The sequence below is a fragment of the Bufo bufo genome, chromosome 3, assembly GCF_905171765.1.
Source record: "Bufo bufo chromosome 3, aBufBuf1.1, whole genome shotgun sequence".
In the NCBI taxonomy this organism is placed as follows: Eukaryota; Metazoa; Chordata; class Amphibia; order Anura; family Bufonidae; genus Bufo; species Bufo bufo.
The window spans coordinates 96,006,441-96,029,118 of record NC_053391.1 but is presented as its reverse complement, the minus strand read 5'-3'; the positions used below and the strand labels follow the sequence as shown (position 1 = coordinate 96,029,118).

At 45.3% G+C, this 22,678-nt stretch overlaps 1 protein-coding gene across 9 annotated transcripts in view; it reads right to left on the bottom strand.

The window, feature by feature from the left end:
• The window catches only part of NCOR1 (nuclear receptor corepressor 1), a 206,427-nt gene that overhangs the window by 22,156 nt on the left and 161,593 nt on the right, over nucleotides 1–22,678 (bottom strand). For 7 of the 9 annotated variants that reach the window (XM_040423363.1, XM_040423371.1, XM_040423365.1 and 4 more), the window contains 13 exons: nucleotides 17,705–17,868; nucleotides 17,154–17,274; nucleotides 16,690–16,791; nucleotides 16,494–16,594; nucleotides 15,947–16,112; nucleotides 14,679–14,822; nucleotides 14,351–14,434; nucleotides 13,852–14,099; nucleotides 13,409–13,763; nucleotides 1,955–2,179; nucleotides 1,500–1,709; nucleotides 1,252–1,401; nucleotides 961–1,182 (listed from right to left, as the gene is read on the bottom strand). In XM_040423363.1, the coding sequence (XP_040279297.1) occupies nucleotides 961–1,182; nucleotides 1,252–1,401; nucleotides 1,500–1,709; nucleotides 1,955–2,179; nucleotides 13,409–13,763; nucleotides 13,852–14,099; nucleotides 14,351–14,434; nucleotides 14,679–14,822; nucleotides 15,947–16,112; nucleotides 16,494–16,594; nucleotides 16,690–16,791; nucleotides 17,154–17,274; nucleotides 17,705–17,868 (2,292 nt within the window). The remainder of the gene's footprint in view (nucleotides 1–960; nucleotides 1,183–1,251; nucleotides 1,402–1,499; nucleotides 1,710–1,954; nucleotides 2,180–13,408; nucleotides 13,764–13,851; nucleotides 14,100–14,350; nucleotides 14,435–14,678; nucleotides 14,823–15,946; nucleotides 16,113–16,493; nucleotides 16,595–16,689; nucleotides 16,792–17,153; nucleotides 17,275–17,704; nucleotides 17,869–22,678) is intronic. The other 2 variants (XM_040423364.1, XM_040423367.1) reach the window with 1 other exon arrangement.

The window sequence follows — 22,678 nt, the reverse complement described above, 5'->3', positions numbered from 1 at the left end:
GACATATGGCCCGCTCACGGACCGTATGTCTCGGAGGGCATACGGTCGTGTGCAAAAGGCCTAACTGTTTTTAAGCAGTTCTGTACTCACTGCTGCCAATATACATTGCACTGGAACACTACCTTTAATACAATGAGACCTGATCTGGGGGCTCCTCCTCAGAATAGGAACTATAAAAACAAAAAAAAAACTAAAATAGTTTGAGCCTAATAAAATACAAGCCCTTCTCCTTTCCTACAAAACACAAAGAACAATACAGAGGTGCTTCCTAGTGCAGTATATTTTAGTTAAACAAGCACTCCCACAATTTTTTTTTATTATCTGGCATGTTAAAAAAAAGTACATGATGTAAACTGTACTGAAGGTAATCTTCTTAGCAGTGTCTGTATTTGTGAGTTATCCCCTCCCTTCTGATCCTCAGATGTGTCATGTGACCAGCACCCAGACTTTCCAAATAACACAACATCTTATGTGTGGACAGGAAGCCAGTTTCTCTCTGTATTCCTATGGGAGCCTCAATGTCAGTCTCATAGGAATTAATAGATAATTAATTTACTTCATGTTCTGTGTCAGTGGTATATCAGAGTACTAGTCAAATGACACAGCTTAGCATCAGAAAGGAGGTTATAACACACAAATACAGTCAACAGTAAGAAGATTACCTTTACAACAGTTTATATCATATAACTTTCTAATAGGTCAGAGAATAAAACATTTTGTGGTAGTGCTTCTTTCACTGTATAAGTGCTGATTATGTACAGCGCCTGCCCAAGTGTAAATGTATTCAGAGCAGCAGCATAGTTTAGTTTAGGCACAGTTAACTACAGCTAATCCACATTTTCCTGCCACAATAGTGACAGTTTAAATTGTGACTTTAAACATGGAGAATTGATTGGGTACCATATTACAATCAACATGCTCAGTTGTAAAATCAATCCTGTAACAGGTCGTATTACTTACTAGGCCGCAGGTAGTGTTCACTTTGAGCAGAAGCTGCTGCCGCTGCAGCAGCAGCGACAGCCATTCTTTCACGCTCCCTTTCCCGGTCTCGCTCTCTTTCTCGTTCCCTATCACGCTGCTCTTTTTCTCGCTCACGCTCTCTTTCACGTTCCCTCTCACGCTCAGCATTGGCCGAGGATGCAGCTGCTAAAGGCGAAGGATGTCCTGGCAAATAATAAAATACTAATAATTATACACTAGAAAATGAACTGGGACTAAGTAAACATTCTACTGCAGAAATTGTTGACAAACCTGGAGACATGGAAGCTGGGTTATATGCCCTTGGAGGAAAAGCTAGTTGTGTCCCTGGTATGTAGGTAATTCTGTCCATTGGTGGTGTGCTAGTTCCTCCTGGATGAGGCACCAGGATAGTAGGTGGCATATTGGTTAAGTCTATAATTCCTGTTGGAAGAGTAATCACAAGTGAGTAAAAAATTATAGAAAAAAAAAACATACGAAAGGAGGCAATAACATGCCAAGCAATGCAATAGCGGACTTACCCCGTGCTCCTGGATACGGAATAGCTAACCCTTGCTCTCTTGGAGAAAGCCCTCGACTAACATCGGGTCTTAAATTAACTTGCATCTGCTGAGAAGTAATGTAGTCATTTAAGATTGTCTGCCGCGTGTTCTCCATTGCATAGAGCTGGTACTGACTTGGATAGCCAGGGGTTGGAGACAACTGTCTCTGAAATAAGTATGCTGCAGCAGCTGTGAAGAGAAATATGGCAAATGTACTGGATTCAAATTCTTTTTACATTAAAAGCTATGCTCATGAGAGCTATAATAATATGTGGGATTTCTGTAGGCATCCATTTTTAATAACTTCATCAATGCCATATAGCAGTGGCTGGATGAGATGCACGAGTTGAATGCGAGTGGACAATTTGTACAACCCCCAAAAGTCCAGGTTAAAAATATTGAGCTTTACAGACACTCGACTGCCGATTACATACCAGGATCCAAAGCTCGGTGGAACTGGATGGGATCAAGATGAGGAGGCAGATGAGTTCTGTAGACTTCACCTGGGGCAGGACCACGTAAGTGAGGGTCAAAGGGACTGTGAGCAGCAGATGGGTCTAAACCAGGGACTGGAGACTTCACAACAATGTTTTCTCTCTGTGTAGGGGTCAATGTGCTTTTTCTCTCATGACTGGAAGACTTCCCTGGAGTAAGTCCACCTGAAAACACATGAAGAACAGAATGAATAGTGAACACCTTTATTATTCTATTTATTCCTCATAATTGGTGTCCCTGCATTTCTGTAAGCAAGTTTTAGAACTTACAAATATACTCCAATTATCCTGTGGCCTAATCTGATTGATGTGCGCTCCGGCCCTAGCACCTAACACTGGCTTCAGCTCCACACAGAACAACGTTTCATGTAGAGGTACGTCATCATTGCTCTGTGAAAGTTATACGGGTAGCTAAGCCAGCCTCCTTCATCATGGCCGATGCATAGACAAAAGGGTGCTGGATTAGCTAAAGAAATGAGCCAGTCACCCATCCCCTTCACACGCAGCACTGATGAGATGCAGGCACAGAAAATACTGCCCTGTGTTGAGAAAAGCCCAGAGATGCAGGTTTTGGACCAGATATCTTCAGGGCATCTTGGATATTTAAAAAATATTAGGAAGTTCTATAACTTGCTATTTTATGTAACGATATGTATGTTAACTGGACCACCCCTTTATCCTGCACTGAACCCCTGTATAAAGAATAAAAGTATTCTCTCAGGAACACTTCAACCGATTTTCGCAATACGGGTATAAGTTTAATCAGCAGGATCACCCTATTAGGCAGTGTATCAGGTGCTCTTTAATAATTGGATTTTTGTATTTACCGTAAAATTCCTTTCTTGTTCAATTCATTGGGGGACACAACACCATGGGTATACACCCAGCTACCACTAGAAGGTGACACTAGATATGAAAAAGGTTGGCTCAGCCGGTGGGCTATAACCTCTCCACAGACACTAGGCTGTACCAATCACCTGATCATGGATTTCAGTCCAGAATAAACGTTCAAGATATGGTAAGCGTTTCCCCAAGGGAGTGGGATGACGTTTCCACTGAATGAGTGAGCGTACACCTAATTAGTGGCAGTGTTCCCCTCAAACCGAGGGTCACGCCCCCCTTTTTTGGGTGTGCACATAGATTGTCTGAATTAGACAGCTGGGGACATTTCTTCACCAAAGTGGGAGATATGCCCCCATCTCAGTCATGTGTGAACGCTGCCTATAGATCTGGGTCTCAGGAGCAAAAAGTCTTTATACTATGACTTTGATCCCCCTCAATCTATAACTGATCTTAAAGGGGTTGTCCGGGTTCAGAGCTGAACCCTGGATATACCCTTATTTTCACCCGGGTAGCCCCCCTGAGCCTAGCATCGGAGCATCTCATGCCAAGCATCAAAGACGTTGTATAAAATTTTTATCAAGTCAACATATATTTAAAAAAGATAGGAGAAGACAGTGACTCCAACAAGTTCAGGATATAGGTAATTAAAAATGTCAGGAAAAGACCTTCAATGATGTATATTAAAGAGGACCTTTCATTACAATAAAAAATCTAAACTAAGTATGCTGACATGAAGAGCGGCGCCCAGGGATCTCCCTGCACTTATTATCCCTGGGCTCCTCTCCGTTCTTCCGGTATCTTCAGATTTCTGGCTCAACCGGGAGGAGCCTGCTCTTGTTCTCCTGGGCGTCTCCTTCTTCGCAGCACTCAGCTCATAGCCTGGGAGAAAAAAAACTCTCAGGCTATGAGCTGAGCGCTGCGATTGGCAAGCGCTACAGCCTGGGAGAAGGAGACGCAGAGGAAAACAAGAGCAGGCTCCTCCCGGTTGAGCCGAAAATCTGAAGCTACCGGAGCCTATACTGGGAGAACGGAGCGGCGCCCAGGGATAATAGTAAGTGCAGGGAGATCCCTGGGCGCCGCTCTCCATGTCTGTATACTTAGTTTAGATTTTTTATCGTAATGAAAGGTCCTCTTTAAAAAGGTTAAGAAGGTCATGTGAACGTATAATTCGATATTTAGTTTTAATGCTGAAAAGTTGTAATGTTCATCTGCAGTACCACAGTGCCATCTGGAGGCAGATGGACAATATTATATTACTTTATCATTTGTTTTATTCCATATTAGGAGTTAAAATGACATCATTGTATTATTAGCATGCGAATACACCCACCTTGCCTGATTGGAAATCCCTAATCTAAAGGGGATGATTCTTCGATAAGGAGGGGGGGGGGGGGAAATAATTACTCATGTGCGGAGCAGCAAGGGAGAGCCATAGATCCATCCATCCAATCAATCAATCAAGACCAAAAGAAACTCAAAAAGAAAACTTTACCAGAAGAAACTTGGATTATTTTTTTGGATTACTAGGAAAGTTCTTAAGAACTGGTCCCATCTGAACTCTGTCTACCTTTGACCCGGTAACGTATATTTGTGTCTACTGCTCGTAATATTAATAAGATATTTATCTCGGTATATAGCCAAAAGTCCCCATACTGTGGGAATATATAGTGTTAGGTGCCTCCATAATGCTGATTATTCTCTTAGAAAAGATGCATATTGTTAATGGAAGATCTGACATTATTTGAAAAGAGGACTAAAACCCTTGGAAAATTATTTTCCATAGTCTGATTGCCGAGCTGAATATTTTATCATATTAATATCATATATTTTTGAATGGTCATAGGAAAACCGAGTCAAGGGATAACATTTATTTTCCTGTATAATCCGTGTTTTATTGTTATAGCCTGTTTGATAAACAGAAGATCCTAAGTTTCTCTTGGTATAGGAGTCTGTTTGTTAAAAGGTATGACACTGGTTGTCATAAATCACTAAGTCACACTGTGCTGATCAGATAGGGGGTGTTAACACCACCGTGTGGTACATTTCGGGTATTATTTTGTAACTTCATCATTTGTTTTTCAATTGTATTGATTTTATATTCTTTGCTTCATAATAAACTATATATATATATATATATATATATATATATATATATATATATTTATTTATTTTTTTTTGCATATACAATTGTCCCTTTGTTTCACTGCTTGCACAAATCAAATTAAGATACACGATAAAAGAACTTAGAGGCGATTATGTCCGCCTGAAGGATAATATAATTTTTACGGTTTCTTTTTAACTTCTTTTTTATATGAAGATTCTTTTATATAGAAGATACATGACAGGCTAAAGGAAGAATAAGGGTCCATTCACGTGTCTGTATGTGTTTTGCGGATCCGCAAATTGCAGATCCGCAAAATATGGACACTGGCATTGTGGGTTCCGCATTTTGCGGACCGCACATCGCCGTTACACTCATAGAAAATGCCTTTTCTTGTCCGCAATTGCGGACAAGAATAGGACATGTTCCATTTTTTTTGCGAAACGGAAGTGCGGATGCGGACAGCACATTCTGGCCCCATTGAAAATGAATGGGTGCAGACCCATTTTGCGGACGTGTGAATGGACCCTTAGCCAGGGAAATAGAATTCTTAACCCATCTAGCAATAACACTAGTAGAGACTTTGCGACCTCTAGCTCTACCCAAAAACTGAAAAGGAGATTCTCATCTATTCTCCAAGATGATGTGGAGTCTAGGTAGAAAACTAAACACCTCCTGACAGGCAATGGAATCTTTCTTCCAACAGATTGGTTGGATTTGGACAGAAGGAGGGTAGAATCACATCCTGACTTCTATGAAAATCGGAGACCACCTTAGGCTGGAGGCGGTCTAATAATCACCTTGTCCTCTAAAATGGTATTATAGGGAGGGAAGGCAGAGAAAGCCTGAATTTCTGAAACCAGTCTAGCCTAGCGGATGTTATAGCTAAAAGGAAGGCCATTTTTAAAGTAAGCATTTTAAATAGAAATCTCAGTTAATAATTCAAACAGCTTTTGTGATCCTTAAAGGGGTCTGGGCTATGTTCCAAGAAGGCAAGAAGGCTGAAAAAACATTCCAAACTTTGTTATATTCTCTTGAGGTAACCACCTTCCTACTCTTCAGCATAGTGGAGACTACTTTGGCGGATAATCCCCTTCTAGACCAAACTTCCCTTTCAAAATCCACACCTAAAGATGGAGAATTTCTGGGCTGGGATGGACTAGCGGACCCTGGTAAAGAGATTCTCCTTCAACGGAAGGGTCCACGGAGGCTCTACTGCCATCCATAGCAGACTAGAGTACCAGGACCTCTTTGGCCACATTGGAGCTATCAGGATAACCGATGCCCCCTCTCTTTCTATTTTCTTCAATACCTGGAGAATAAGGCAAAATAGAGGGAAGGCATACCCTAATGTCTGCCTCCAGTCTTGTGCTAACCTGTCTATTGCTAACGGGCCGTCCAAATGGTTGAGGGAGAAGAACCTCTCTAATTTTCTGTTGGCTCTTGAGGCAAAAAGGTCCACTCTGGACTATTTGCAAAAAAAAAAAAATGTCTTTGTTTAGACACAATTCTCCTTGTTTTAAGGAGACTCGACTTAGGAAGTCTGCTATGACGTTCTCCTTCCCCTTCAGATGCACTGCTGACAGAAAAAGCCTTCACTCCTCCGCTATATAAAAGATCTTCTGGCATAGAAGTAAAAGGGAAGGGACTCTCGTTCCCCCTTGACGGTTTATGTAGGCCACTGCTGTAGAATTGTCAGAATAGAAGACAATCTTCCTGTGTTTTACCTATGGTATAGTCAACTTCAGTGCCATCTCTACTGCCTTTAACTCCTTGAAATTGGAGGATGCTTTCCTCGTGTTCAAGTCCCATCTCCCCTGCCAGCACCTGTGCTGGGAGTGGGCCCCCCAACCCCAAGGGCTGGCATCTGTGGTAATTATAGTTGGGTCTAGAAATGTCCATGGAACCCCTGCGGATAGATTCTCTGGAATTGTCCACCACAACAGGGAAACTTCTAACTCCAAAGCCCGCTACCGACTCCTCAAATGTATATTTTCTTTTTACAGAATTAGGAATGAAAAATTTTCTATCAAAATTTTTCCATTCTTTTCTGATAAGGGCTTCTATATTTTTATGAACGGAGAAAACTATGACTTTTAGGGCAGAGTCCCTCAAAAACCTGGTCAGCAATAGATTTAGGTTGTTTTATATCCACCTAATTGCATGGTGGCTTTAAGTAAAGGTTCGGTATCTTCTGGTGGAAAAAGAGCCCTACCCGCTGAATCCTCATCTAGAGAGAAGACATCATCAGATAAGGCCTGGGCGGATTCTCTATCCTCGTCCTCCCCAGAAAAATCCGAATCAGTTCTTATTATAGGTAGACCTTTCTGGAGACCCTGGGCGACTTCGACCGAGTGATTTAATATAAGATTTAACTTCTGACCGTACCAAGGCCTTAATATTTCTAGATAAGCTGTGAGACTCTAGAGCTACTCTACATCCTCCACATTCTTTATGTTTAGTCTTTCCAGATGATTTCTTTGGCGTTTTTGCTACCTACAACAATAAAGCAAAAATAGCACCCAAAATTAGGAGAGGATAAATCTCACCAATAGTAGAGTCAAGCTTCCCCACTCCTCAGGACCAATACCGGCCTTGTGGGCCTCGAGGGTTCCAGGGGATCTGTGCGTCCTGCATCACCTGGTTCCGACATGCTGGTGGAAACCCAGATCCTGCACAGCACTGTGTGCACACAAGGCTGGCTGCCTTCTCCTGCTGCCAATTTATCAAACGCGCCACGGCTGCTTTTAACCCCTAGGCCCAAAAAATGCCTAATCCAACGCATGAGGATGCCCACACCTCTTCCGGCCCTGCGCCCGGAAATTATATCAATGAGCCAGAAGGGGCCGTCACGGCGCGCATGCGCAGAACGCAAGAGAAGCTCATGCCACCATCTTGGAAGCGGGACTCTGGGGACCCTGTTGAAATGGACCGGGAGCCGCCTGAACATGGCCACAGCGGCTCCCCAATGAGGCTTGGGAGGAAGCAGGAAAAAGAGCAGGCTCTGGCAGCGGCTCCCAAGGAGACTGACGTTGCCAGGGATAGGTCCCTTTACGGTATAGTAGACCCGGACCTCCCCAGCCTCCCGAGGTGAGAACCAAAGCAACGGTAGGAGCCAGAGCTCCTCAGGTACCTCCTATCCGGAGGACAGGAAACCTGAGGTGTGGTGGGGGTGTGAACCATTTTATCTCTTCAGGTTTCACGTCCTGGATGGGAGGTCCCAGTCGCATGGGTGCCGTCATGGGTGAGGGAAAAATAACTTCCTGGAGACAAACTAAAGGAAGACCCTGTGGACCACCCCTGGAAACAAAGGAACCCGACCAGTAAGAGCACCCGGCAAGGAAAAAACTCAAAATAGTCTCAAACCAAAAACATTGCCTGTGCGTGGCAAACACCATGTGAAGGCCAGGGTAGAGAAGAAACAAGGAAGCACTGGAGGCTGAACGATTGAGAGAAAGAATAGCAAAGACTCACCATGGGAAGGGAGAAAGCCTCCTTCCACTGCAAGGCAGGTGGGAAAAGAGAAACACCTTATGAGAAGGTGGAAACCCCATCCTGCCAGAGAAAAAAGCCAACCTCTGGGGGAGAAGGGGGTCCTTGGTAATGGCCAGGAGAAGGGAACGTAAAGACAAGGTTCCCACACAAAGAAAAACTGGAACAAAATATCACTGTGAAATGTAAGACCAGAGAAATCCCTGGCCACATAAAGCCTCAGGAAAAAAGGGAACCAGTCACAGGCCCTGGTAATATAAGTGGAGACACACTCGTCTGAGAGATATTGGAGTAGAAGAGAGAGGACTCCAAACAGCCTAAGGAGGAACAGTTCTCAAATCGAGGGAAAGTTCCATCCAAGAAGTGGCCAATACAAATGTAAATTGCAAACCGGAGCAACAAACTCCCAGGTACCAGGACCTGAACTGTGGAGACAGGAAGAATCTCAAGGTTAGAATCTCAAGAGAGAAACAAGCCTATGAGGACCCAGGAGAGAAAAGAACCAAACCTGGCCCAAAGAAGCAGCTGTCATACAGAGCATGTGCAGTCAGAGATGCCATGAGTAGCTTCCCCAGAGGGAACCGGCCAGCTAGATGGTCTAAGAATCATTGGGCAGGGACTCCAAGCAGGATTACCCAGTCAGAGGCTCAAGTAGGGTCCCTAGAACTGGACCACATGAGGACAATTATAGTCAGATTATCAAAGGAAAAATGAAATGCAGCAACCATAGTGAAAACAAAAAAAAACAGCCATGGTTAACCAACCATCCTAAGTGTAGTGACTAGCATACTGTCAAAAGAAAAAAGTCTGGTACCGTGTTATCCAATAGAAAACTAGTTTAGTGCTCTCATTAAGAGAAACAAAATAAGAGTATTGCAGGTTTGATACCTTTTAATGGCTAACAAAAATAGAAGTAATAATGTTACATAGCAAGCTTTTGAGATATCACCAGTCCCTTTATCAGGCGTACTACAAGAATATATGAAGAAACAGCAATATATATACAATAAGAACAGAGACATAGGGGAATGAATGGGCATTTGAAAAATAACAGAACATATCAAAGATCTTGAGAATGAGTCCTTAATTATCTTACAGATAAGGGGTGTGAAAGTTTCATGGTCTCTAAATCTCTATAGCATACCGGAAAGGGCAAGTACAGCACCCTGGATTTTGTAAAAGAATCGACAGACATTGAATATGTCAGAAAAGGATGTGGAATTCGCCTGGGGAAGCTGGGAGAGACTACACTGACATGTAGAAACCAGCTACTAGCAGAGCACAATGAAACGCCCAAGAAAGGGGGAAGAAACTGACAGGTGCAGACAACGGCAAGGCCCAAGCGAACGGCACTTCTCTCATGTAGCAGAACTAATCAGAGAACATAAGGAAGTACCAAGAACGCCTGGACCATGGAAGAACTATGGGACCATGTCCGATACCAGAGTAAGAAGAGGAAAATTCCAGCCACCAAGTAGGTGTGTGGCGCTCACTAGTCCTGTCACAGCCATATCAGAGAGGACGTCCAGCAATGACCCGAAAACTGCAGCAGCGGCTGGTGCTCACAATGCTGCGTATCCCTGCAGGATAGAACATCCAGTGGTGATCAAGGTACTCTGCCAGGACTGGGCCATGTAACTCTGAAAACAAAGCAAAGGGGAAATACCAACAACGCAAGTACTCCATCCATAAAATGGGGTAACGAGGCTGTGCGGAATACAGTAGTACTTTATAGGGTTGACAAAGAAAAAACCTAACATGATAGTCAACAACCTGCCCATGGCAGAAGGAGTGTGGATGTCTGGTGCATAACAGGACTGAGAAGCCCTGGTAAGTAGTGCATCAAGCAATAAAGTAAAAATCATGCCTAGTACAATGGAAATGAGAATACTTGGTGCACTCAGAGGGCCTGGTTCAGGAGGTACTGCACCAGGTGTCAGATCTGAACAGGCCAGCCATATACTGGATCTAACAATTGTAACTTTACTCCGCCCAAAAAGGGTGGGTGGGGGGGGACAGGACGGGACATATGGTTACCAGGTACATACTACAACCAGGATGATTTGTCGGATACAGCGCCTTGAGATAGTACAAGTACACCGCCGAGGATGACTAATGGGGATGGTACCATCACTCTGCATGAAGAGGTGCCACATGATTGCCTAGCACACATTGAAGCCAGGAAAGGGCAATGCAGGAGCCGTATGGGCCACAGATTGTACCAATAGGGCACAACACTTGGAGATACTACAAATACTCCGCCTGAGAATAGGAGTAATCTGGCTGCATGGTGCACACTATAATGAGAGTGGAGACATGGCTACAGCATCTGGAAATGGTATTGGTACTCCGCTTCATAAAGGAGTAATACGGCTGCATGGTGCACACTAGAACCAGACAGGTGCAATGGCTACAGTATCTGAAGATGGCATCTGTACTTTGCCTGATAAGGGAGAAATACGGCTGCATGGTGCACACTAGCACCAGACTGGTATAATGGCTACAGCCTCTGGAGATCTTACAGGTACTCCACCCAATAATGGAGCAATATAGGTCATGGGGCGCATTAGAACCAGACAGGTGAAATGGCTATAGCATCTGAAGATGGTACAGGTACTCCGCTTGATAAGGGAGCATTATGGTTGCGCAGTGCGCACTAGCACCAGGATGGCTTATTGGCTACAGCGTCTGGAGAAGTAATACGGTGGCCTGAACTACTCTCCGACTAGGAGGGTGTGTTGAATATAGCCCCTGGTAATAGTGAAATTACTCCAGCTGAAAAGGAGATTCATTGGAACCAGGAAAGTCTGCCGGATACAGCATTTGGCAGTGGTACAAGTACCCCCCTGTGAAGGGGAAGGTGTACGTACCTGGGACACCACATAGGTGTGCCGGCGTGTTAAACACTGTTGCGGGCCAAGCACCACCTACTAGAGAGGCGGCAAGCTGACTTACCTGTGTGGATAATTACCTGTGCAACCAGGGTACCAACCCTGAAGAGGAGAGGTTCCTCAGTGGACATTTGTCTTTGACCACACAGAGAAATTCTGTATGGTGGAAGACCGCCTGATGCTCTGTTCCGAGTCAGAATAGGTGCAGAGGAGTCCCCCAATAAGTCAGAAGAAACCTGAGGCGTTTCCCTCAGTGCTAGTCCCGTCCTTGAAGGAAACCAGGATGCAGGGGATGAGCGGGAACAATGAGGGGAGACCCTAGGCCGCTATTGGACTCTGGCCCCTGATATGGACCGAGGCAGGAAGCAAAGGACTTCCGGGGGGGGGGGGCCGATGCTTCCGCATGAGGGCAGGGATAAGCGCCATAATATCATAGCTGAGAATGGGCGCAGGCTACGGTGGAGGTGAGGGACCCACGTGGGGAGAAGGTGACCCCTGAAAAAAGTTTAGGGTAACCCGACCGAGCCCAGGATCCGGTCACCGCTTGCAGGCCAGCCAGGCCGATAGCACAGCAACCCCCAGCCACCGCAGGAGCAGATGCGACCCAGGGGGAGGGATGGAGGGCCAGGGGACCTGCCACAACATGAGCCACCGAACAGGGGCCCAAGATAATACGTCCCACCAATGACGCTACATGCGGGCCGGGGGGCACTGTGAAGATGGCGAAAGCACCCCCTGGGAATTAATACATCTCGTCCTTCCACCGGAAATTCCGTGCAGAGACCTCTAGAAAGCCATGAGGGAGGCAACACCCCTAGAAAAAACAGGAAGCCAGAGCAAATGGCGGGAAAGAGTTTGGCCTAGTCCTGGCAGAAGCCGGGAGCTAGAGTAGATAGTGTATACGAAAATGCGGCTCCCCCGGAGGACTGATCCTGCAGGGTGCTAGGAAGAGGGAAAAAAGCTCCAAAAGGCTACAAAAAAGGGTAGGCACAGAAAGGGGGTCAAAGCGACCCCCATTGGTGAGAAAAATGAGCCACTAGAACCCCTGTATGGCAGGGAAAAATAGGAAAACAGATGCGGCCTTGTCACAGCTGGAGCAGGGGACTAAAGTAGATGCTGCACCCGAAAATGAAGCACCCTAAGCAGGCGGACACCATGGTACATGGGAAGGGTGGTGGTGGGGGGGGGGGGGGGGGGGTCATAGCGACCCCCATATAGCGAGAAAATGAGCCACACAGACATCCTAGATGCCAGGAAAAAGGCGGGAACTGGCGCGGCCTAGTACAGGCACAAGCCGGGGACTAGAGTAATTAGGAGGCCGAGGAAAGGAAGGACAACCAGGGGGGAAGGGACCCCGATGGAGTATGGATGGATGGAAGGAGTCCCTAACTAGGGTAGGGAGCATACTCAGCATCTGGCGTTTTCGGGCGCCGCAGGGTCACCCCTTCGGTAAACTCGCACTAGAGTGGGATTACCGGTACTCCACTGCGGATGCAGTAATGTGGGACTGGGTGACCGGCGAGGTACCGAGGTAAGCGCCTGCAGGGGGTGCTACTAAACTGGACTTCCACGATGAAGACCCCCTGCTGCAAGATAAAACCTGCACCTGTAAAGCGAAGAGAAAAATAAATAAATAAAGAAAGAAAAAAGCAAAAAAAAGTTGCAGCAAGACCTGCAGGAAAAGAGCAGGTCGTGTCTGCCTCCTACGGACACTAAACTAAAACTGATTAGCCTAGTGTCTGTGGAGAGGGTTATCCCACCTGGGTGGAGCCAACCTTTTTCATATCTAGTGTCGCCTCCTAGTGGTAGTTGGGCATATGGTGCTGTGTCCCTCAATGACATTAACAAGAAATGTCTTATTTCTTTGTCCCACCAGGCGATAAGACGAGGCTAGGGGTGACTGGCAATCACTTAATCTAATCTCTACACTGAAAAGCACATGTACGCTCAACTGAACTGAGCATACATCTGTATGGTGGAGTCAGGAGGAACAGCTGTTGGCTGAACTAGTGTCTAGTCGACAGCATGGACACCTTGAGTTTTGTTCCAATCATACTAAACTCCTACCTTCTGATGAACGTGCCATGGGTGAACTTCTGGACATGGGACTGGGATAGTTCACTGGTGTTCTCCTAGCGTTGGCATCCTCATAAATCCCAGGGCTCAACTGAGACTTTGAAGCTTCATGGAGAGTTGAACGGAGAACTGATGTACCAGAACTGACTACAGTGTGACGTTGCCGGATTGCATCTGAGGGTTTGGGGTCTTCATATTTTGTTCGTTCCACCACTTTTAGATTTTCTGGCATCATTTCCATCTGTGGTACCCCACGAGGCAGCTTACTCGGACCCATGATCAAAGACTTCACATTATGTTTAATCGCTGACTGACCAGATGCGCCTTCATGTTTTATCGGTGTGCCCTGTAAGAATTAGAACGTTAATTAAAATTAATAAAAAACTGGACTACAGACAAACTTCTGCCCAACACAAACTATGCATGAAATATACCTGAGATATTGAACCTTCCATTATTGTCCTAGAGCCCTCCGGGGTTTTGCGACTTTCTTGACCAAGAAGGTCCTGCCTAGGGATTTCATGAATGGAGCGACCCATTTCTTTGATTGTAGTCACGCCATCATAAGGTTTGCCTTTAGTGATGGCTCCTTCAAATGACCTTATCGGTGGGCTTTCACGTTTTATCTGCTTGGCATACTTCAACCCTTCTTCAAAGTTCTCAGATGCTGCCCTTGGGGTACCTAGTTGCCAAGAAATGTGAATGCAATTATAAAACGTAATATGTAAGCTATAAATAATCAAAGTTTAACAGGTATACAGATAAAAATCACTACATCAGACAAAAGAAGCCTGTCTGACAACAATTCACCAAAGATTATGCTGAACTGTGGAAAAAAGGCCCAAAGCGTCCAACCCAATGAAAATGAGCAGCCAAAAATCAAATGCCCTCCAAACACTTTTTTCACTGCGTCACACTGGACATTTACTTTACCTTGCATGATGGAACCAGACATAACTGGCCTTTCTTTAAGATCTGAATGCGAGCTGCCTTTAGGAACTGTACGACATATTAATCCTGTGAAAAAAAAAAGAAAAAAAGACTGGTATTAACTTATGTATAAGGTGTAAGGTTTGCGACATGACTTCTCTACTGCATCATCCACAGCCCTGTATTGATGAATGGGCCCCTTTAAAGGCAATTAAACTTTAGAAGGGCAAATTCTTTCATTAAAGTACTTCAACTGAATAATGATTTCAGACATGTAGTATTTTATCTGGACTCATATGATTACACAGATAATGATAATGATGGTGATTACCTTCCATTGGCGCGGATACAGCAGATTCTCTCACTGACAAGTTCTGCTTTATATTTCCATCCATAGTGTCATAAGTTCTCTTCAGTGTCATCTCCGGAGCACTTCTGGGACTCCGGGTACCATCTCGTAGATTCTTAATGGCAGCTGTAAATAAAATATGTTAAAAAGAATTATTCTGGTCATACAAAATTAAAGCGGCTCGGTCACCCGGATCAACCCTACCAGGCATATAGCCTGGGCAAGGTTGATGACGCTGATTAAAACAGAGCCCGCAAAGAGACAGAGGGCACACTGCGCACATGCGCTGCCACCCTTGATTCATTTTTTTGGGGATTGAAATGAATGGGAAGCGCACCGTGCAAGCGCAACCACCTCTCCATTCACTTCTACAGGGCTTTCGGTACTTCCATAGAAATGAAAAGGGGGGGCCACACATGTGCAGTGCACCCTCTGCCATTTTGCAGGCTCCATTCTAAGGATAGGTACAGGTTCCAGATTTGGGACCCGTAACTAACAGACATTGGGGGCATATCGTAGCAATATGCTTTTTCTGACTTCAGTTGTACATGGGCAGATGTTATCAGTGATTGATAGCATTCACTTTGTAAGGGTGTATACAGACATAGCTGTCAGTCACTAATGTCCTAAATTGATAAAAAGCAGAGATATAAATATATAAATTACACGTTTTCCCATAAAACTAATTATCAATCTGCTAAACTTCTCACACTCTAACATTCATTTTTTAGTGATAGGTCCTCTATAAAGGAAACCTGTCACAATCTGAAGGCAGCATGTTATGGAGCAGAAGGCACTGAGCAGACTGATATGTACCTTTGGGGGGAAAGAATCAGTACTTGTACATTCATTTAAAATCCTGCTCATTTTGGGCTTTGTAGTCAATGAGGTGGTCTAACTCAGTATTGTCTGTATCAGATAAAGCGTCATCTTCAATGCACAGGTTTCCCTTTAAGTATTTTCTCTACTCTTCATTGGTAGAACATTTTGAGCAAGGTCCATGTTTGAAGAGGTAGGGTTGGTTATTAGAAAATAATTAATAACGGACTTCTGGTCATAAAAACTTGCAATATGTAACTACCAAAGTCTGATTATTTCTGGGATTCTATTATGAAGAATCTCAACAAATAAAATGTGAAGACAAAGCGTGCCAATTAACCATGACATTAAATTACTTCTAAAGAACATCTCCTATGGCTATGAAAAAGTTAAAATTAGTACAAAAAGAAAACACAGTGCAATATACTTACAATCATAGGATACTATGTGTCCACTCTTTCCCTCATAAATGACATGGCCTTTAGACTCCTCCCTACATTTGTCTGGACTGCTGATATCCTCTGTGGCCAGACGTGTGATTGTGGTCTTTAGCAGGACATCGGCAGCAATACCAGATTGTGACAGTGCTGGAGTACCCTATAACCACAGTAATGGAGACACATTAACACATGGTATATGCCAACTGAACAGAAACAGCTTTGCACAACACAAATCAATGGAGCTTTCAATCAAGAACCCCATATTTTATACATGATCTCAAAGTTAGCATGGACACGAATGCACCGCTGGAAGTTATTGCCCACCTTTTAATACCATCTCATTGTTTTGGTTCTTTGTAAAGGTCCATATATGATGTGTACACTGTGGTCGGAAGAGACTGTTCTTATGGGGACAGAATTTGATAAAATGCAATGTACAACATATATAGTCCAGCAAAGGAGCAGAAAACACAAGCCAACTGGCTGACAGTCCAAAAACATTTGAGAAACATGCAAAATGGAGAGGGGGGATGGATACCTGAGTAATAGACCCTCGTAAAGAGGGCATTGCATCCATGGGAACTTTGGTGGCTGGAGTGCCTCGAGTGATGCTTCCTTCCTGAAGTGCAGTCATGGTACCTGGAATAATGACAGTAATAATGTGAACGTTGTACAATTGTCCCACACTTATCATTTTTTTTAAATTTTTATAAAAAATCAGCATTTTAGCATACCTCTGACAACACCTTCATGCTGAGCTCTGACAAGGAGTCCTTCTGGTTGTGAGCTCTGACCGCGGGGTGAGAATTCCTCTTGTTTGATGTAGGTAATGGAACCTAAAGTAAAAACGACCAAAGCATATAAAAGAGATATAAAATATCCTTCTATATATCAACTGCAGTCGTAATACACTCCTGGGGGTGACCTATTGAGAGTTACTGTAGATTTACACTGCAGTATGACCCTGGGACATCACAACTTTTCAGGTCAATACCATGACGTGGTGTGATCAGACTAAACAAAAAAGATAAACCAATATATAAATTACAACATGTCATACCTTAATATGGTCACCTACATAAGTGCCAAATGATCAAAAGCTCCTTTAGCCTACGACAGGCATTTTTGCAGGACACAAATTAACACGCAAGGTGAATCTGTACAGAACATCCCACACAATTTTACGTAATAAACCTACCAGGTTTTGCAGCTTCCTGTTGCCTTGGTAGGCCCAGAGAAATGGAGCCCACGGAAGGCTTCAATGGATCTTGGCTATAGGGCGGCTGGTTGAGAGATGTTAAATATGTCCCAGGGGTTCCCTAAGGGATAAAAAAATAAATACATTTAAAAAGAAAATGTAATGTATTCTAATTCCAAAAACGGTAATATAAAAATATCATTTTGCTATTGTTAAAACATTGATATTACTTCCCTTCAAACAATTGTTGTGTAAAGACTAGCTATGTATTTCCTGTACGCCTGTCACAAATGTGACCGAGCTGAGTGCGCAATTTTAAGTGGATTTATTTAAGGGCAGCATATTACCGAGACATCTCTGCTATACTATTATCCCAAAGGCTCAAAAGAAAAAAAATGTTTTGCCATTTGGTTAACAGCACCTACCAAAATACAGTGGACTCACAATGATAAATAGTGTACCAGACCTGTACCTACATAATGCCAAATGCGGCACAACCAAAAATAAATAACGTAGAAGGAAAAGCTATATAAATTCTGGATTCAACCAACCTGTGATATGGAGCCCCCCATTATGAAAGAAGGCTTGTCTGAAGAGGTCACTGAGGTTTTGGACGAGGGGATCAGTGGGGGAGGCGGACGGGTTGGACGTGTCACAGGGAGCCTGGTTCCTTCAGCTAAGGAAGTTATTACTTGATGGGGAGCGGGTTGCAATACTGGAAATAAAAGAAAAAGACTTATTGTCATCATTCACGGTGATCTTATCAGCCTCTGGTGGGTTTTCCAGGGAAAAAAGTAAAAGAATATTAATAAAAATAGAAGTCCGGAAGCGTTTAAAGTAATTTGCCAACTTTTTTTAATACTGACTGCTTATCCTCAGGATAGGTCATCAATATGTGGTGGATGGAGGCACCTAGCACCCCCGCCGAGCAGCTGTTTAAAGAGGTCGCTGTGCACTGGGGAGTGCTGTGGCCTCCTCACATCATACAAGGCATAGTGCCATACACTGAACAGAGCTGTAGTCCAGGCCCATTCACTTTGAAGACCACAAAAATTCTTGACCAGCCCTTAATAAAATAACATCGAGATGTTGCGGTCCCTGCTGCTCTCCCGCTTCCCAGCTTGACACACAGCCGACAGCTGGAAACGCCCATTCAGCCAATCACTGCTGCAGCAGCTCACCTCTTGGTACAGGAGCAGCGATAGATTGGCATCAGTGGGGAATCAGTGAGGCATTTTTTTTTTTTTTTTTTTAATCAAACCTTTCTTAAAACTTGTTTTTCTCCCTCTAATATATTTTTCAATACTGCTTTTGGACATTTCCCAAACCGATATCCCACACATCATCATGGGTAGTACTTTGTGTTAATAGAGCTGCTTTAGCTTCTCCTGTGCCTGTGTAATTGAAGGAACATTATAATTAGGGGTGAGCGAATAGACTTCGGATGAAACATCCGAAGTCTATTTACATAAAACTTCATTAGAATACTGTACGGAGCGAGCACTACGTACAGTATTAGAATGTATTGGCTCCTATGAGCCGAAGTTATTACTTCGCAAGTCTCGTGGGACTTCAGGTAATAACTTCAGAAATTAATTTCTACCGTGAAACACCTTTTACCGAGGTACCACTTGGAACCGAAACAGAGTTAGGTAAAAGTTTTTTTACAGTAGAAATATATTTCTGAAGTTATCACCCGAAGTCCCGCAAGACTTCGCAAAATAATAACTCATAAGAGCCAATACATTCTAATACTGTAAGGAGCGCACGCTTCATACAGTATTCTAACAAAGTTTTATGCAAATCGACTTCGGATGTTTTATCCGAAGTCGATTCGCTCATCTCTAATTATAATAAATGGTTGTTTTCTTTCCAGTTGGTTGCCTGGTTGACTCTGCCGAGCTGCAGCTTTGTAAGGAGTCGTTCACATTTCCGTTTTTCACTGACGTGTGCTGTTCTTATTTTCTGCGGACAGCACACGTACCCATTGATTTAAATGTGTCTGTTCACATTTCACATGGATAGTAAAAACGGACACACGGACCAACCACGGATGCTTCACAGACAGACAGCTTCACGGGTGAACCATGTATGCTTTTTTTCACGGATGTGACACAGGCCTTGTGGGAACACCAGTAACCAGTGTTCCCACAACAGGACAGGGAGAGAAAACGAGATTTTGTAAAACTTACCAGTAAAATCTCTTTCTCGCTCTTCATTGGGGGACACAGAGACCATGGGTATAGCTATGTCCTCTAGGAGGCGTTGACACTAGATAAAGCTGTTAGCTCCTCCCCTGGCAGCTATACCCCCTCCAACCTGGAGAGAGAGCTTCAGTTTGTGAGAAGCAGTAGGAGAAGCAAGTAAATCAACGAAACAATGTGGAACAGCAACAATGCCGAGAACCGAACCAGGTTCTAACCAGCAACTGCCACAACTGTGACCGAACAACAATACTGGGTGGGTGCTGTGTCCCCCAATGAAGAGCGAGAAAGAGATTTTACTGGTAAGTTTTACAAAATCTCGTTTTCTCGCCCATATTCATTGGGGGACACAGAGACCATGGGACGTCCGTGAGCAGTCCACAGGGAGGGAAAACCACAGACCCATGGAGCAAGCACCCGTGCAGGCAACTAAGAACTGTCGCCTGCAAGACCATGCGGCCCACGCAGCGACCATCAATGCATAAGTATGCACCTGGTAACTTCTGGACCGGAGCCACCTTACATTACTGTGCAGCCAAAGCGCGATTCCTCCTAGCCCAAGAAGCGCTCACCGCTTTGGGGGAGTGAGCCGTGACACCTAAGGGTGGAACCCCGCTCCGAGCGCGGTAAGCTGCAGCACTTCAGGACCGAATCCAACGTCCAATCGCCCTTTGGAGGCCGCCAATCCCCAGCAAGGACCCTCCTGAGAGAAAAAGGGGATCCGTACGCCGAGAGGGACTGGAGGCTGCTAATAATGAGTAGAGCACTGACAACGTCCATAATGTAACTCCCTTCCGTAGGGTGCGAAGGAAGGGACCGCGATATGGAAGTCAGAGACCACCTTCGGGAGAAGAAGGAAAGCTGAGAAAACTATATTCAGATCCCAAGGCTGTAAGGACGGTACAGAGGAACAGTATGTGACGCTCCTTGAAGGAAGATTCCCACGAGCACCAGGGAACCTGGAAAGCTGCCCAAGACAAAAGCGCCAACACCTGACCCATCAAGGAAACAAGGGCTAAACAAAAGGTCCAACCCTTAAAGGGGTATTCTCAACATGCCGTTTAATACTTACCTGCTCCCGGCGCGCTGTCCACTTCCTGGTTTCAGCAATCGGCAGGGGGTGGGCTCCATCTTGATTGATGTCTTCTCCCGGCCGGGCCGCGCGCTGTACTGAACGCGCACGCCGAGGCCGTGCATGCGCCCTGGTGACTTCTTCCTGGCAAGTATACTATACTGGCCAGGAAGAAATCACCATAGCGCATGCGCGGCCTCGGCGTGCGCGTTCAGTACAGCGCACGGCCGGCAGGGAGAAGATAAGAAGTCGTCTGCGCACGCGCGGCCACAGCGATTCCTGAGAAGAGCGGTGGCCGTAACCAGGGGAGACGGAAGACAACAGTCAGGTAAGTATAGGTTTATTTTCTTCTAAGGGGTGGGAATTTGTTCATTAAATATATTTAGAAAAAATATCACTGTGTAGAAAGGAGAGAGAAAACCCCAAAGTGAGGGGGACGTCTCGGCTTCAGAGAAGCCTCAGAAGGACCTCCAGGTCCCATAATAGATCCTGGCGATGCAGACTCCCTGTCCTGAATCATAGTGCGGAAGATATCCGCCGAAAAACCCTCTCCACGTTAGAACGGCGGTCTCAATAGCCACGCCGTCATTGAAAAGGTCATGTAAGACTGAACCCCTTGAAAGAAGGACGTCTCTGAGTGGCAGTGACCAAGGGACGTCTCCAGGAGAACGAGGTCGGTCTACCACGCGCGACGAGTCAGTTTTGGAGCGACTAGGATATGTCTGAATGTCCTCCATCCGGATCTTCAGTAGAACCCTGAGAAGGAGGGGAAGAAACTCCCTCCAAGGAGAATCAGGACCTCCATGGCAGATGCTTCCGGAACTCTGGCTCTGGAGAGACGGCGGGAAGCCTTTGTGTAGATACCGTTAGCACACCCGGACCAATGGAAGAGTCCCTGTAGGAGAATGAATGTGGAGGGCGTCACAGCCCACCAGTTGGGACCGGATCGTGTCTGGAATGGAAAGCCACCAAACGAATACCCCATGCAAAGCAGGTGAGGGAAGGTAGCAACGTAGAAGCCACCGATCCGGTGCTAAAGAGTCCACCGTTCAGCGAAGGGCTGTGCAGTAAGAACCCAAGCATGTAGGGAAAAGTAATACCGCTACCACAGTGGTAGCAAGCGCTTGCCCCGGCAGCGCAAAAACTGAGGGAGAGGCCCGATACTATCCGTAGAAACCACGTGCCACACTGCCCCAGTTACGTGGAGCTAACCTTAAAAATTCTACCTGGAAGGGTGCTGAACAGGCGCAACTACCAAGCTAGCTCCAGGGTAGGACCCCTACCAGAGGGGGATGTCCCACTGCAGCGACCATGAACTCTAACATTGGCGAAAAGCTGCAACTGTGGAGGAAAACAAGCTGTAGGAGCTAAACCAGAGTCGCCAGCATAACCACTTCCCCAGAGAAGGGGGAGTGGTGGATAGAGAATACGGGGTCAGTGAAAAGAGTCGACCCGCTGGAATGTACTCACTAGGTAAGTGCAACGGAGTATGTATTACGTATTGATGCGGACAATATCAGAACCGAATGATGCAACGAAGGCCCATGGAGATGTGGGGGGGTGATGCTAGGAACCCCCTGGGAAGACAGAGGATGTTATAATCAGGCACGAAACCAGCACCAAAGAAGGATGCAACGATGAATAGTCACCGTATCCACTGGTGGCACCCATATAACACTAGGGTAAGAGTGTCGGGCACCTGCGAGAAACAAACTGTAGCCACGCCCTCTTGGAAATAAGCGAAGGCACCTAGAGCCGAAGTGCCACAGAAGATGTTTAGTTACTCCCCGCTAGTGGATCACTAGCGGAAGGGGAAAATGCGACAGAAGCACGGTGATGTGCAACACTCCGCCTATGGAAGGATAGCGCGACAGTCGGAACCGTATTCAATGGTAGAGTAATTAGCTACCTAAGGAAGGTGTGAGTATACGGCAAGTACTGGTTAGTGGTAGGGATAATACCCACCTAAGAAGGGGGGCGAATGCCCACAGCGAGAACTAGCGCATATGGCGAGTCCTGTACCCCGTGGAGTGCAATAGTGCACCTAAGGGGGTAATGCATACAGCACATCATGTAACCAGTGACAATGTCATCGTGCCACCCCGAACCCCAAGTCATTGTACTTAGTCCACCTATGGCAGGGGACAATGTATAAGGCAGGCACTGTATCCTGAAGTAGTGCAGTTACACCACCAAAGGAAGTGGGTAATGCATACGACAGTACTGCTGGCCACCTAGACACAATCTCT